Here is a 15971-nt window from a genome sequence, read left to right as displayed (position 1 = left end):
TAAGCTCGCACATGTAAACACAGACTACTCCCAGACAGGACAAGCGCTTCGGTAGAGACCTGTCAATCAATGTACAGCCCCGCCCTAAAGTACCGGTTCATACCTCATTGGACTGTCAATCAGATGTGATTTAAATATGTGGAAACATCTATAATTGATAAATCATCAATTCTGATCGGTTGTAATAAAGCTGGTTTCTCTGCAGCCACCGGAAGGAGGTTTCATGTGAGCTTTTCTCTGCACGTATCTCTCCTCCGGAGGATGGGAAGTACCAGGAGTGAGTCAGCACTTCATCCCGCCCAGAGAGCGGCTCTGCTGGCCTCTGCTGGGAGGAGAGAGAGCTACCAGAGCACCGGCCATTGTTCCCGTGGAAAGAAGGGATTTCAATTGAATGATAAATAACTCAATTCACTTCAAACTGTTCTAATCAGCTGGTGCTTGACATGCTAAATAAATGGTGTTTGTGGGATTGTGTGTTTACATGTAGAAGGAGAAAACAAAACACTTATTGAACTTTTTGCCTCGTAAGTTTTTAATTTTACAAACTGCAGGTTTATTTTTGAAGGTACCGCCGAAAACAACACGTATTTTCCATTTACACAATAAATATGTTGGGTGTGAATTATTACAAACTAAAAAAATATTATTTTAGCCATGCATTCCCTTTTCTGTCATTTCTATTAAAAAATATACAATTAATTTTAGTAAACGAAAAAAAGCGTAACGTCAACCCCTGATCGTCGCGCACGGGAAGCAGCTGCGTTTGCGTGCACGTGGCTCCAGAGGTGGAAATGGCATCAAACAGAAAAAAAAGACAAAAGGCAGAAAAAAAGGAAAAGCCTTTGCATCCCGACGTGCCATGCGTGTTGTATTCCACACGGCGACTCTCCGACAAACAGAGGCGGGACCGCGCGGCGCCGGACGCGTTCTGAGCGGAGCCACCGGAGAGCGGACACGTCGACCCAGCAGGTAAAACGCGTCTTTATGCGGGGTGTCAATAAGGCGTCCGGGGGGGGAGACCTCCGCGCTCCGGCAGAGCTGCGTTTTCACGTCAGACATTTTTCGGGCAGTGGCTGCGCATTTTCCCCCCGAACGCGTGCAGCGCGGCCCCGCAGAGAGGACGACGTGACGCGCGGCCTCGCGCGGCTCCGCGGGGGGCCTGTGGCGGTCACGGTTGGCTGCACGATGCTGGTGCCCGACCGGTGGGGGGGGGGGGGGGGGGGGGGGGGGCTGTATGTGAAATAGTCCCTCATATGTTCCTGCGTGCGTGCGCGTGTGTGAGCTGCAGATGTTGCGCATCACTAATATCCTCGCTGCTGCTACGGACACGCGCGGAGCGTCTCGGCCCCGCGGCTAAAGACGTCCGTCTGCGTGGGGAAGTGAAATGACGTCATCCTGCTTCGTGGCCTCAGTGTGACGAGGCTTCCTCAAGCATCCCGTCCATCCCCTTCATGAGCCCCCCCCCCCCCACGCAGCCCGGGCCCCAACCCGGGCCTGAAGGCCCTCGGTGTACTTTTGACCTGCGAGTCCGACCCCCACCAGAACCTCTGGGGGCTTTTGGCAGTTTTACCCAGAATAAGAACTGCAGCAGGAAACAGTGTTTTTACTTATGTGGACCTTCCCAAAGACTTGTGACCTAAAAAGTGTACATTTAAAGCTGAAGACTTCCTGTTTTCTAGGCCAATGAGGAGTGTGTGTGTGCGTGTGTGTGAGAGTGTGTCCGTGTGTTAAATCCTTTTCCATCGTCCAACATCTGTTCTGTTTTTCAGGTCAGTCAATGTCTCGTAGTTTGGGCAGTTTTGTTTTCACCGTAACGATTGGATAAGGGAGCTTTGGATGAATGAAATGGTGCTGTATGGTACATGGGACGGAAGCCCCGAAAGGCAACTGGACATTAACAGGCAACTCAAGGTGAGGCTGCTTCTTTTTCAAAATAAAAGCCCCACGGTGTAGCTCCAGATGTGGGACGCACACACTGCTAATATGCCTCTCTGTTGTGCTGCTTTCTTTGACTCATCGGCACGTTGAGGTTTCTCTGATGAAATGCATCTATAAATGAAGCTGCCTTGGCTTCCTCATCTCTGGTGGTGCTCTTATATTCCTCACAGGATATCAGGAGATAAGCAAAGCGCCCTCCTAGAGAGATGTTTCCTGGTGTGGATGGAGCGTTAGTGATGACTCCTATTTGGGGCCTTGTCTCGTGGGGAGATGGTTTCTGACATGAGGGGGCAGTAACGCGTCAGTGGGACTTATTTCAAGCACATTCCGGCTCATTTTGTGAACACTTGCTGTGGAGCAAATCTTTGTTCCTGCTTCTCTAATACTTCCACTGCTCTGTGATCTCTGTTTGCTCAGACTGCGCTGTTACAGGAAATGAGTTGTCTCCATGGAAACTGAGGCTGTCAGACCACGATGATCAAGTGATGTTCGTACTTGAAAGGCCACCTGCTAATCTGCACACAGCGCCTGCATCACTCCAGTAAAATGTCCTTACAAAAGGCCTGCAGTCTGAACTGGGAGAGACAATAGAGGCAAAAACACACCGACGTCTTTCAGACTAGCAGATAGAAAAACAACATACCCATTAAGATTTCATTTGACTTTGTCTATTTGCATCTGGAGATTTATCCTGAATCCAAAATGGACCATTAGATAATTCCTAAATAGCAAATATAAAAATCAGAGAACTTGTGATACTGAAAATAATACTGTTGATATCAGGTTTCACGTTGATATCCTTCGTTCTTTGACCGTTGTTAAGGGTTGCGGAAGCTCTCGAGGGAGGCCTCAATCCTTTGTTCTCGTCCCGGCCGAGACGAGGACACGAATGAGTCAAATCGTTTAAATTCAAAAATCAAAAAGTATTTAATGACTAAACAACATAATAGGGATTACAATTACAAAGTGAAATACTAAGCGAACAGTGGAATATTTCGCGAAATAGAGAATTCCCTGAGCAAGTCTAAAGTGACTTATCAACGCAGCTGCAGGAGAAGATCTAACAGTCTTTTCCCCGCTTTGGTCCTTTGAAAACTCTTGAGGTGTGTCTTCTTTGGTGCATTTGAATGTCATTGGCCTCTTCTCCAAAGGGTCTCCTCCTCCATTGTCCCCTTCACGTCGAGGTGTGAAGCTGCAGCCGTAACCTGAAACCTCTCTGACCTAGCTGTCCCTCACATTCCAATGCACTCAATACTGATAAAGTGGCTTTATGCCTCAATGAGTGAACCCAACAAAGCATACATCGTTTAAGTCTTCATCTTATAACTAGTACACTTTAATTACAACAACCCATCATTAATGATCACCGTTCATCACACTTCATCATAAGATCTAAGACAGTTCATGTGGTTCAATTCTCAAGACATTTGCCTCAGTCGGCTGCCTTGCAATAAGTTGTTCATTTTATTACCTGACAGGAGAAAAAACTCCCAAAAAACCCTTTTTGGGGAGAAAATTGGGAGAAATCCATAAAGAACGGCAATTGGCATCCGTTCCCAGGTTTTAACATCACATTGTAACAGAATGTAAATGTGTAGTGTGTTTCTACGTTTTAAAAGACTATAAACTGTGTTTGATTCACATTGTATTCACTTCATCTAACATGTTAATGTAATAACTAATCTAACATCACACAAACTACAATTCTATCACTAAACATCATTACACGTACTACAAATTCTATGACTAGACATTCACTTCTACTTAAAACCCCAACACCGTCTTCACCTGTGGTGTCTTCATCCTGTCGGTAATGTGATCCAGAAGCCTCCTTCAGGAGCTCTTACATCACCGAACTCCACAGCTTCACTCCTCTCTCGATTCTGGAGGTTCTGCACAGGAAGATTCTCTGTTAAAGTCTTTTGTTAACAAGCTTTGATAGATAACACTTTGTTTCCATTAAAGATATAATTTGCTGAAGACTCGCGATACTAAAAGCATTTGTCTTCATGTAACGGAGGAAGCTTAATAGGGATATTCTTATATTTTTATTCATTTTTCTCTCTCACAGAGATTCATGTTGAACACAGATATCACAACGTCTAAAGGAGGAAAAGCTAGTTCATTATTCCTGAAACCCTGCGCAGCTCTCCTAAAGATTCCTTCTGCCCAATGTGCCTCAGTGATGATTTAAATATGGAATCAGACACCTGAGGGGAATTATTGTGAAAGTCAACCTGCATCTCACTTTGAGTCCCTGAAAGCCTTCAAGGACCTCTGAAGGTCTCTGCGATCCCACTGTGGGACGCAGTGCCCCAGATTTATCTTCTTCTCAGGACTTATTGTTCCACAGGGACAAACTCCACAGTAATATGTCACGTAGCAGCATCTTTATGGTTATAAATACATGAAGAGAGTTTTCAATACTGTTTAAATGTACAAAACCCTAAAAAGGATGAGGGACTAATGATGATGATTATTAATTAAAAAACAAAATGCATCATTCCAAGTTAAATAATCCAATATATGAATTTGTATTAAACAAAAGTAAATGTATATTTAACTATATCTGAAATATCAACTTAAATATGTTAAAATATCTCTAAAACATCCTGCAAACCAAATGTTTCATACCCACATTGCTCAACATAATTGTCTGGGGGAAAAATAAATATTAAAGGGCATATTTAGAAATAAAATAGGATGAATAACACTCAATAATATAAAATCATAATAATGAAAAATGAATTGAAATGAACAGTTTATACTATATTCAATGTAGTTACAGTCTACATTTTAACATTTTAAACTCACTTAAAGCATCCAGTGGAATCGGGTTGAACGCTTGTTAGTTTGGAATTATGTTTTGAATCTTATTTTAAATCATGTTATAATGTTCAAAATGTATAATGACATATAGACTTAATATCTGTATTATGATATGCGCATTATATGATGCTTCACGAGTCCAAATCATTGTGGTGCATTGATGCATATATACATTTATTTGGCCAATAGAGACACGTTGATGTTTGGGTGAATTTTTTAAACCTTATCGATAATAAAAAAAAACCTCTGGCAAACGGTACATATAAAAAAAAAAGACATGAAACCATAAAACCAAGCGGATGTCCTCACGTGACGTCATCGCGCATGCCTGCGTGCCGACCAATGAAATCATTCCTTGAAAGTTTTGCCGCGGTGCGCGGCGACGAAGAGCCCGCCTGCATGTGTAGGTATGTTTCGTGAGAACAATAATGGTTATAATGTCAAACACGTAACTTGACGCCGGTGACGTGTGGACGCCGCCGCTCGGGCTCCGGCCGCGCGTCTCCGCGCTTCCTTCGGGGCCGCATAACCGACTCTCCGGTGGGAAGCGAATGGGCGCTTTGTTGTGGCTTTGAGCGTTAGCATGCTAGCCTTTAGCTAACGTGCTAACGCCGGCTACTTCCAGGTAACAATGACCGTGCGCGCACTCACACGCCCCCCCCCCCCGCTGTCCCCCCTCACTGCTGCCCCGGCAGGCTCCCAGCAGCCCGTCCCCCGTCCCTCGGCCCGACCTCATGGAGCCCGGCGGAAGTGAACTGGACTCCAGCCCGCCTCAGCCCGAGAACCCGTGCCTGATCGTGGAGGACTCGCAGCCGGAGAGCGTCGCCCTGGAGGACGACCCGGAGAGCAGCTACCGAGCTCTGCTGGCCCGCCGCCTGTCCAGCCTGCAGCCCACCTCCCGCAGCCCGGTTCTGGTGAGCACCCGAGGGCTTCAGGGTGTAGTTTAATTGGCACAATCGCAGTCAGTCCCTTCTGTATTTAAATAGTTTCAACTGCTGATGAAAAAGTGAGAATCTCATGTGGGTGAAACAGTATTTATCATCTGTTGGATTGTTGGTTTATTGTCTGAGCAGCATTTGCATTAAATAGTTACTACAATGAAGTCATCACGTTAGCTAGTTGTTAATAGAGAATGGCTTTGATTTTGTTTGAAATATTATTAAAATAATTGTGTGGGCTAAATAGTTCCATACAATCGTCTGAAAGGACAATCGCTGTTTAGATTGGGTGAACATACTCAGTTACGTTCCCCCACAGTCTTGTTTACACGTTTCCTCTTGTTTATTTTGGCTCTTCAGGTCCATATAATATGTCATATATATCGTAGTGCCATATAATAAAAGAAAAAAGGGGCAGACATCTCGGCTGATTCCTCCTCAAACAATCCAGATTGATGAATTGCCGCCTTGGAATAAGGAGGCTTAATATAGACTTTTGATATCGGGTCGTCTGTCCCATTAAAGTGAGAATGATTGACGTTCGTCTTTCCTCAGGAGCTGATATCCTCGCCGCTGGGAAGCAGATACTCTCAGAGTGACAGCCAATCAGAGAGCTCGCAGAGTAACAACCAAGCTGAACCTGGTCGGTACCTTTCCAACAACCTGTCGGGTGCTTGTGTCTCACTGTCCACTAAAAAAAGCACAACGATGCTATTGTCTCTAATTTAGGGATTCTGATGGCGGCCAACCCCAGCGCTGCTTTGGAGGAGGAAAGTCAAGTAGTCGACATTAACCCTCCGCCGAACAAGAAAAAGTACGTTCCGACAGACGCGCGCGCTCGTTGACGCTCGGGCTTCGGACTGCGATGAAGTGCTTCACCCTTTTGTGTGCAGGTGTGCAGCAGAGGAGGCCGCTGTGGAGCCCGGAGCGGACTCCACCACGCACTGCATGCCGTCCGAAGGTAGGAGCTCCGCCCGCGTGAGAACGCGAACGCGGCGCGGCGGCGAGCGCGGCCTGCGTGTGTTCACGGCACCCGTGCGTCTGGCGTTTCAGGGGGAGCCTCTCAATTTGGTTTCCTGGAGCTCTCCGAGAGTCAGGATGTGCGTGGCGAGGTGATGGTGCTGGAGGAGGAGGAGGAGGAGGAGGAAGAAGATGATGTTCCTCGGCCAGACGGCGAGAGACGCGCCGAACTAGGTACTCACCCTCCGGACCGCGCAGCGTTTGTTGTCACCACTCACGGCGGCGCCGTCGAGTCTTAACCTCTGCCGTCTTTTGGTCACCAGCAGAGCAGAAGGTCAGCAGCAGAACTCCGGAGGGTCGGGACCACAACGCCGCGAGGTTGGGCCCCCGTGCTTTAAATCCTGCGTTGATAACCGGGGTGGGTGGTCCGGGAGCAGCAGCGCTCATGGTTCCCCTCTCCTCCCCCAGGTCGGAGGTGAGCTCCAGCAGCTCCCTGGAGTCTTCGGGTCGGTCGGGGAGGAAGATGGGCATCCAGGCTCTGCTGCACTCCGAGGGCCTCGAGGCCTCCGACGAGCAGGGCCGGGACATCCTGTCCTCGCAGGAGGACATGTTCGCCGCCGACAAGTCGGGTACGCATCAGCGCCGCAGTTTGTGGCAAATGGGCCGAAACGTGGAAGGGAAGCGAGGTCCCGGCACCAGAAGTCTTATCAGGCGACAGCAGCACCTGGGAAATTAAATTCCTATTAATTTATAACCTGTATATATATTTTACTGAACGGGGCTTGAACGCATCACGATCTAACCGAACGCAGCCTCGGCTCCATCCGGCTCCACTGGGATGCGTTCACGCTCCACTCAGTAAAAATGAGTATTACGGGAATTTCATGTAACGGTTGTCATGCAACATACATTTTGGTTGAAAGATTTTTCTTGTGTGACTTCAACCAGGTGAAGGGATGACAGGTTTTTGATGGGTTACTTTGGGATGGTTGCAAAGGTGATAAAAAACAGTTTCTAGTCTTAAATGCTGGTATATAAAAACAAAACAAGTCCTGTATCAATCGATCCGTGAGCGATCCGCCGCTGCCGGTTAGCCGGTTAGCGTTTATTCTAAGATCTGAGGCTGTGATGCCGTCTCTCACGTCCCGCTCTGCGTCTCTGTCTCTCGCTCAGGGGCGGCGGTGGACAGCACGGTGTCCGAGCCGGAGCAGCAGGGCGCCCCCACGCCGACGCCGGCGCACACCCTGGGCCTGCTGCACCTGTCCGGACAGGGGGCGCTGGTGCAGGAGAGTCTGTCCCAGTGAGTCCCGAGGGCGCCGGCGCCTCGCCGCCAACACGCCAGCACGGCGCAGAAGAAGAAAATAACCAACTTCTGCTTTCTTTGCCCGTTGTTTTGTCTTTTGCAGGAGCTCCATTGACTACGTTGGCCCCACCCCAGACAACTTCACCCAGACCCCTTTGATCGTCCCCAGCTCGCCGACGGGACCCGAGCATCAACGCGGTAAACGATTCCTCTTTCGGTGGGATTTAAGTTGGCGGATGTAGAGAGCTGAACAGTTTCTTCCTCGTCAGATGGGGATGAAGCGATGGATACCTCGCTGCCCCCAGGAGACGCAGAGAAGGTGGAGGAGGAGGAGCCGATGGACACCGAGTCTGCCTCTAAGCCACGCCCATCCGCCTCTACTCCCGTCTCCCAGAATCCTCCTGGTTTTGTGTTGGACCGAACTCTCTCTTTGCCCTCCCAGCCAGAGTTCTCTCACGTATGTAGTTAATTATTTATGATTCTTATTGGTTTTGAGGCTGCAGCACGCAACACATTATGGAATGTTTAAAGAAAACAAAGATATTCAGTTAAAAGTTGGATGAATCTGACAGATTAACAGATTTTGGGCTATACAAAATAAAATAAAATGAATTGAATTAATGATTATTCTGATATTAAATTAATTATTTTTGTCTCCCTCGTTTGCATTGAGAGATATTTAGTGACGTTTTTGTTCCAAATTGTAAAAAACATGTGTTGACTTGCTGGTTTACTATTTTGATGAACTTTTCTGCATTTACATGAATATAAATTTCAATTTATTTGTGATTTTCTGCTGTTGGTCAAACAATCTCAAGACGTCATGTTGGGAATTCGGCGAGTAGATCATTAATGAAAGCTTACGAGTGGATGATGAGCGTATTCCGTGCCTCCCTCAGGACGCGTTTGTCCCGACTCAGAGCCAGGAGACGCCGACGGCGCCCGACAGGCCGTCGCCGTCTCAGCGCCCGGAGCCGGCTCCGCCTCTGCGGCTCTCCGCCGACAGCCCCCCCCAGCACGAGGAGGACAGCCAGGCCACTCAGATCGAGGAGCCGGACGAGTCGCCCGCCCGCGACTCCGCGGCTCCTCACTGCGGCAGCGACAGCAACGGCGTCCCGCCGCACACCCGGACCCCCGCCGGCGAGGCCGAGTCGCCGCAGCAGCGACCTTTGAATGTAGCAACGGTGAATGTAGAGGCGAGCTCCGCCCGCCCGGCGTCCGGCTCCGATCTGACCGCCGACAGCTCTGTGCAGGAGACTCCGCCTGCAGACGCCACCCCCCGCCGCGTCCCCTCCCCCTGCGCTTCACAGACCGCCGCTGGGGACGGGGAGAAGGGCCCCGTGCCCTCGCAGAGGGACGGAGGGGGAGGAGCGAGGAGTCCGTCCGTTGGAGCGTCCACACAGGAGTGTGGAGCGGCCGGAAACAGTCAAACCGATGAGCGGCGGCGGGGCGAAGAGGAGGAGGAGGAGGAGGAGGAGGTGATGGAAGAGAGTCCGGGAATGGCTTTCGTCCTCTCCCAGAGCCAGCTGCTGTCCCCTGAGCCCATGGAGGAGGCGGAGTGTGGAGGCCGAGGGGAGGACAGCGTCGTCGTGGTTACAGACAGCGAGAGGGACTCTCAGGCTCTTCAGAAAGACGCCGCGCCGCCGTCTTTGACCAGCAGCTCTCTGCCGGTCTCCACCAACGGCCATCAGCCCCAGGCTCACGGGGGGAAGGCCCACGCGGCTCCCGATAGGCTCTCCCAGACGCCGGGGGCGGGGCCTGACCCAGAGGGGCTGAGTGACAGCTCGGGAGGTGAGCAGTGTGTTCATGGCCTCTTTTCCCTGATAAGTTGGACCTTCCAATTATGCAAATGCGACTGTTCATCAACTCTTCAAGAGATCTAAATAATTAAATGATGGCGCGCTGGCGTGTTTTTGGACGTCTGGAGCTCATTGAGTTGGATTCCTGCACTGAATTCTGCGAGTTACAGGGAGCCAAAGAGAGATTCTGTGTCGATAGTCGAGGTGATCCAGTAACGCTCATTTTCTTTTCTTACCGCAGACATTTCTTTCCACTTCACGCTTCCTAAAGAAGGGGAGCTGATTGGTCCTGTGGTCGGGGCCACGCCCCCTCTAATCAGCCAGCTGAAGCAGACCCTGAGACACAGCACTCCCATCGGTGGGTTCTGCTGAGCTTCTCTGCTAAACGTCTTATTAAAACACAAACTTCTAACGAGCTCCAATGGTTTTTATTACTGTATTTTCTTTGCAGAGATTACTTCCTTCTCTGAGAAGTCCGGCTCGGGGGGCAACGGGTCGATGGCGGCGAGCAACATGGCGTCGGGGGCGAGCGGGGACGAGGCGGTGGAGAAGGGAGACGGGAAGCTGAGTCTGAGGATGAAGCTGGTGACCCCTGTGGAGGAGGGCAGCTCGGAGCGCTTCAGCCTGCAGAGTAAGAGCCCCCCCACCTCCACCCACCCACACAGTCCTTCACAACCAGCACATTGATGCCTCCCCATTGATGCACGTTCCATCCCCCCAGAACCAACGCTGTCGGATGAGGAGGAACCAGTCGCCATGGTTACCACCGTTGCCAACGCTGTAGCCAGGTAACCCGACGCTCGTCGCGTGAGCTTGTAGCTCGATGCTTAGAGCTGCTTGTGAGGTGGAGATGTTCTGCTCTCTGGTCCGGTCCCTCACACACACACACACACACGCAGTGTAAAGACAACTGTTGCTCCTACAACAACAATATTTAGTGTTATCCAGATCGTTAAAACCAAATTACATCTACACACAATACATAACTCTTTTGGTCTCCCAGCAGCCCGTCGGTGTTCACTCGAGTCAGGCAGGTGCACCGGCAGCAGGAGGCCAGGGAGGACCTCCAGGCCGGGGGCCACTCCACACCTGTGAGGTGAGCAGGGGTCAAGTAGTGTGATGGGAAGGACGGAGCCTCCTATGGGCTGTCAGTTAAGCATCATCTTCTCCGAGATTAAGGGAATTCCTGAACAACCCACCTCTCAGTGCTGTGCGCCTCGTCTCGCCAGAATAAACGCTCTAAGAACTTAATTATATATATATAAATATAATTATAATAATAATGGGCAACTTTCACCCCAGTAAAACCTGTAACCACTATAATAAACCTGTAAGAAACTGAATGAATTAAGTATTTCTTTAACAAAAACTACAACAAAATGTGTTTGTTAACCATCCTGAAGACTAGAACATGAATGAACAATGTCATTAAGTCAGCATCATATATAAATATATATATAATATATTATAATATATATTTTATAAATATACAGCCCGTGCGTGTGACCTTCTCCTTGTAGTCCGGAGGTGTGATGGTTATTTTCTACACATCTCTCGGGTCACGATGAGCTGTAAGGCGTCGCCGGAGGAAAGCGTATAATTAATGATCTAAATGAGGCTTTGATTTCTGGTTTCGGGTTAAAGAAAGATGGAAACGAGCAGCTTGTCCTTCGATCTCAAACGATTGCAATGTACCGCTTTATTCTCAGACGTTATCCGGTGATGTGACGTAGCGCCGCGACCGTCTGACTTTACTGATCCGTCTGCGTCACATCGGGGCTTCTCTTATTTCTGGGCGTTTGTCCAACAGAGGGCAGCTGTTCGCCCCCCCACAGAGGAGCTCCCCGGCGTCCTCGCTGGGATGCAACAGCCTCTCCAACAGCCAATCGGAGCCTCCGCAGGAGGAGGCGTCGCCACGGGAGACCCTCAAGGCTCCACCCACCACCAAGCCCACTGAGCACGCACAAGCCCCGCCTCCGGAGCCGCCCGCCCCCAACAAGGCCGACGCCCGGCTGAGGGCCGCTCCGCAGAGCGGCGCCGCGTCCAGCCCGTCCAAGGTCAGCCACTTCCTGTCCGCTCCCGGGGCCACGCCCACTTTCTCAATGTGCTTTAGCTTACGTGGCTCAGCGCGTCTATTCAATGCAGGATAAGTTCATTTTAGTATATTTTATGTTATGTTTAAATGTATTTTTCTTTCTGTAACATTCTTTTGATAGCAATAGCTAAATAAAACACGTGTTTTATTTATCTTCAGTAAAAAGTCTTTAATGTGTTAGCTGATTTAAAGCTTTAAATATTACCTCGTCATCTGGATTTTATTTTCAAAAGCTGTAAAATAGGACACAATTTATTGTCTGGTTCTCCAAACGTCACAGCGTAGTCAGTCAGTGCTAGCATAGTCACTGCTAGCATGCACTGTTATTGTATCACATATGCACATACTCTGCACTTTTTGCTATTTTGCACTTCTGGTTGGATGTTAAACTGCATTTTGTTGCCTCAGTAAAGTTGAATCTAATCTAAAAATAGTCAGTGCTAGCATAGTCACTGCTAACGTAGTCAGTGCTAGCATAGTCACTGCTAACGTAGTCAGTGCTAGCGTAGTCACTGCTAACGTAGTCAGTGCTAGCATAGTCACTGCTAACGTAGTCAGTGCTAGCATAGTCACTGCTAACGTAGTCAGTGCTAACGTAGTCAGTGCTAGCGTAGTCACTGCTAACGTAGTCAGTGCTAACGTAGTCACTGCTAACGTAGTCACTGCTAACGTAGTCAGTGCTAGCGTAGTCACTGCTAGCGTAGTCAGTGCTAGCGTAGTCAGCGCTAGTGTTAGCCTTGAGGTCTGAACAGGTGGAGGTGTTGATCACCTGTCCTGTGTCTCTCAGCTCCGTCAGCGAACTGTGTCCCAGCAGACCAGCTTCGATGCACCAGGGCAACGCTCCCCAGCCGGCAGGGTAGGAAGAAGAGTGTGTGTCTGTGGGTGTCTGTGGGTGTCTCTGGGTGTCTCGCACCCATTTTGACTCTTGGATTAATTCGTTTGTTTGTTCTTTTCAAAGGGAGAACCGGAGTCTCCGTCCTTTAGAAGAGCCGCAGGCCCCGCCCACCGCAGACACGTGCGCACCATCCAGGAAGTGCGTACCACTGTCACGCGCGTCATCACGGACGTTTACTACGACGACGGCAAAGAAGTGGAGCGCAAAGTTACAGAGGTGACCGCAGTTGTGACAAAAACATTTTACAGAGTGGTAGCGACCTGTCAATCAAAGTAGCTCCGCCCGAAAGCATCCCCTGATGGATGCAGCATAATTCATAATTCAGATTGAGGCCAAGGCGGTGGTCACTAGAGAGAAGCTTTCACACAGGAAGCAGCATCATGTGTAAATGATGTATTCACCACATGTGACTTCTGGCTCTGACCCGTTTCTCGTGTTCTACGTCACCAGGAGAACGAGGAGCCCGTGGTGGACTGCCAGGTGTTGGACAGCGACATCTCGCCGTGCCGCACGGGAAGCTCCATGACCTCCGGTGACCTCGGCGACATCAGCTCTCTGTCGTCCAAGGCCTCCAGCCTGCAGCACAGCTCCGGGGGAACCAGCGGCGGCTTCACGCGGCCGGACCTCATCATGCCGCCCAGCCGAGGGGCCTTCAGGTACCGCCTCCCCCTTCACCCCCTCGTGCCGCTCCTCCGCCTCCCTCCGGTCTCTGATTTCCTCCGTCTCTGTACTCGATGCATGTCACCCCTTCACCCTCCTTGCCTCTCTAACACCCTGATCTCTCAGTGGTTCACTGATCCCTCCCTGCTTCGGGTGCAGGTTGCTCGTGGGCATGAATCTGGTGGGGGAGGAGGAGGGGAGGGGAGGGGGGAGGGCGTTGCCTGGCGCTCCCAGATCGGTGCCCCGTGCAACCTGACCGGATTGATTTCGTCCCCCTCTGTGTGTCTGCAGTCCCAGGAGGGGAGGCGGGCAGCAACAGAGGGGTCACAGGGGTCACAGGGCAGGGTCAGTGGTCACAGTGAACAGAGGCTACGGCACCCTGGGGTCCCGGGCCCTCGCCCCGCTGACCCCCAGAGGAAGGGCTAGAAGGGGCCGGCCCCCGTCGCGCTCGCCGATGTCCAGGTGAGTCCTCGCCTCTGAGGCCGAACGTCTGGATTAACGCTTCACTTTTCCTCTTTTCCACTAATCCTGTCACGCAGTCGTGGATCATTTGATTCTTTTCTTTGTCAATAAATCAGAAGCATCTTTGGTCCAAAAGCCCAAAGATGCTGCATGTAAACAGTTTGACATCTAAAGAGCATTTTTGTAAAATACATGATTCTTTTTTCTTCATGCCGCCCAATTACTTCCATCTCTGGTTGTTTCCATAGAGATGCAGGCTGAACAAATGTGTCCTTCGGCTGCTATTATGACATTATTAGTACAATAACGTTATTCTAATCACCTCTAAACTGCACATGAATGGATGAAAGTCTTCCGTCTCATCGGACTCTGTTTCGCTCCCCAAGGGGGGGCGCAGCCGGCTCGCTGCTGAGGCAGCCACTCTCCTCCTCGGAGGACGAGCCCCTCGCCCGCATGCTCCCCCCGCGCCTCCCCCTCAGCCCCGCGGAGTCGGAGCCCCACGGGCGCTCCGACTCCCTGCGCTCGTCCCCGGAGGAGGCCGGCCCGGGGGGCAGCGGCCCGGGGGGCAGCAGCCTGGTGGGCCTGCGGGTGGTGGCCAAGTGGTCGTCCAACGGCTACTTCTACTCGGGACGCATCGTCAGGGACACCGGCGAGGGGCGGTTCCGCCTGCGGTTTGACGACGGCTACGAGTGCGAGGTGGCGGGGAGGGACATCCTGCTGTGCGACCCCATCCCCCTGGAGACGGAGGTCACAGCCCTGCTGGAGGACGAGTACTTCAGCATCGGTGAGGACGACTCAACTAATTTGACGTCTGAACAGGGACGTTTTCGTCTTCTCGTTGGCCGTCCACCAGCTAGTTAGCTTAGCTTAGCTTAGCTTCCTACTCTTCAGCTGCACGCGCAGACGCGTGTTGCTGTAACCTTTTATCTGTGAATCTGAATGCTCAGGTGTGGTGAGGGGCCACAAGACGGAGGGGCAGGACCTGTTCTACAGCGTGGAGAAGGACGCCCAGAGGCAGTGGTACAACAGGACGGCCATCATCCTGTCCCTGGAGCAGGGCAACAAGCTGAGGGAGCAGCACAGCCTCGGGCCCTACGAGCCCTCCACCCCGCTGGCCAAGGCCTCCGACATCAGCCTCGGTGAGAGCCGAAGCACGCAAACATCTGTCAGCAGCTCGCTGGTCAACATCTGGGCCGACGTTTATATTCTCTCTATTCTAGACAACCTGGTGGAGGGCAAGAGGAGGCGCAGAGGAGCCCCCGAGGGGCAGAACACTCCCAACCGCGGCTCCTCCGGCAGCCCCCGGACCCCCGGGCCCTCGGGCAAGAGGAAGCTGCTGAGCTCCGAGGAGAGCAGGTCGCCGGCCAAGAGGGGGCGCCGCGGCTCGGGCGGCAGAGCCGGTACAGAGACCACGCCGGAACCATGAGCGCACCGGGCCGGGGGGGGGTGTGGGGTGGGGTGGGGCAGTTGTCTTAGTTATGTCTTTTTACACGTCTGCCCTGGTGTCGAAGGAAAAGGCTTTTATTTTTAACATTTTTAAGTCAGTGAGTTGGTTTTAGATTTTAATCTTTTATGAATTATTCTCATCAACAGCTTTAACTGGTCGGCTGTGTGTGTGTGAATTAAACCTCTTTACATTGTACTCCACGAGACTCCACGTCACTAATGTGATTCATTCATTTTTACACTGAGCATAACGGAGACATTTAGGACAGTCCGTCTCCCGCTGGCTGCTGCTGCTGCCGACTCGGTAAATAATAACCTTCACCAGTGTTACCATGGTGACGGTGCACGGGTGGAGGGATGATCAGAGGTGTATTTCTTGGTGTTTTGTCGGTTCCGAGCCTCAAGCGATGGACCGTTTTCTCACTACCATGTAAAATATCTCCATTAGTAAGATACTATTGTTAGTGTTTTGTATTCAATCCAACCTTCTCAACCTAAATGAAATGAAGCCAGCTGTGGTTCCTCCACACAGTATATTATGTTTTAAATTTAATTACTTTAGTTCTGCAGAGATTAGAGTCCAAGTGTTACTTTTGAGCATCCTCAGGACTTTAATGGGAACTACGTCAGATCTCTGACCCCCGGT

The 15971-nt window shown here is 50.7% G+C and overlaps 1 protein-coding gene across 48 annotated transcripts in view; it reads left to right on the top strand.

The window, feature by feature from the left end:
* Window positions 1–736: 736 nt before the first annotated feature.
* Window positions 737–15971, top strand: part of tp53bp1 (tumor protein p53 binding protein, 1) — a 17042-nt gene continuing 1807 nt past the window's right edge. For 2 of the 48 annotated variants that reach the window (XM_078085955.1, XM_078085976.1), the window contains exons 1-24: window positions 5114–5174; window positions 5463–5681; window positions 6261–6348; window positions 6435–6519; window positions 6599–6666; window positions 6759–6899; window positions 6992–7043; window positions 7134–7294; window positions 7839–7965; window positions 8072–8166; window positions 8238–8425; window positions 8868–9759; window positions 10009–10125; window positions 10219–10398; window positions 10489–10555; window positions 10774–10863; window positions 11578–11824; window positions 12650–12718; window positions 12821–12973; window positions 13208–13413; window positions 13709–13879; window positions 14266–14663; window positions 14827–15018; window positions 15100–15279. In XM_078085955.1, coding sequence (XP_077942081.1) covers window positions 5502–5681; window positions 6261–6348; window positions 6435–6519; window positions 6599–6666; window positions 6759–6899; window positions 6992–7043; window positions 7134–7294; window positions 7839–7965; window positions 8072–8166; window positions 8238–8425; window positions 8868–9759; window positions 10009–10125; window positions 10219–10398; window positions 10489–10555; window positions 10774–10863; window positions 11578–11824; window positions 12650–12718; window positions 12821–12973; window positions 13208–13413; window positions 13709–13879; window positions 14266–14663; window positions 14827–15018; window positions 15100–15279 — 4147 coding nt within the window. In that variant the 5' untranslated portion in view covers window positions 5114–5174; window positions 5463–5501. Of the gene's footprint in view, window positions 970–4985; window positions 5682–6260; window positions 6349–6434; window positions 6520–6598; window positions 6667–6758; window positions 6900–6988; window positions 7044–7133; window positions 7295–7838; window positions 7966–8071; window positions 8167–8237; window positions 8426–8867; window positions 9760–10008; window positions 10126–10218; window positions 10399–10488; window positions 10556–10770; window positions 10864–11577; window positions 11825–12649; window positions 12731–12820; window positions 12974–13207; window positions 13414–13708; window positions 13880–14265; window positions 14664–14826; window positions 15019–15099; window positions 15630–15971 lie in introns of those variants that run through there. The other 46 variants (XM_078085949.1, XM_078085974.1, XM_078085945.1 and 43 more) reach the window with 42 other exon arrangements.

Source organism: Gasterosteus aculeatus, chromosome 12 (genome assembly GCF_964276395.1).
Source record: "Gasterosteus aculeatus chromosome 12, fGasAcu3.hap1.1, whole genome shotgun sequence".
NCBI lineage: Eukaryota > Metazoa > Chordata > Actinopteri > Perciformes > Gasterosteidae > Gasterosteus > Gasterosteus aculeatus.
This window is presented reverse-complemented; position numbering and strand designations above follow the sequence as displayed.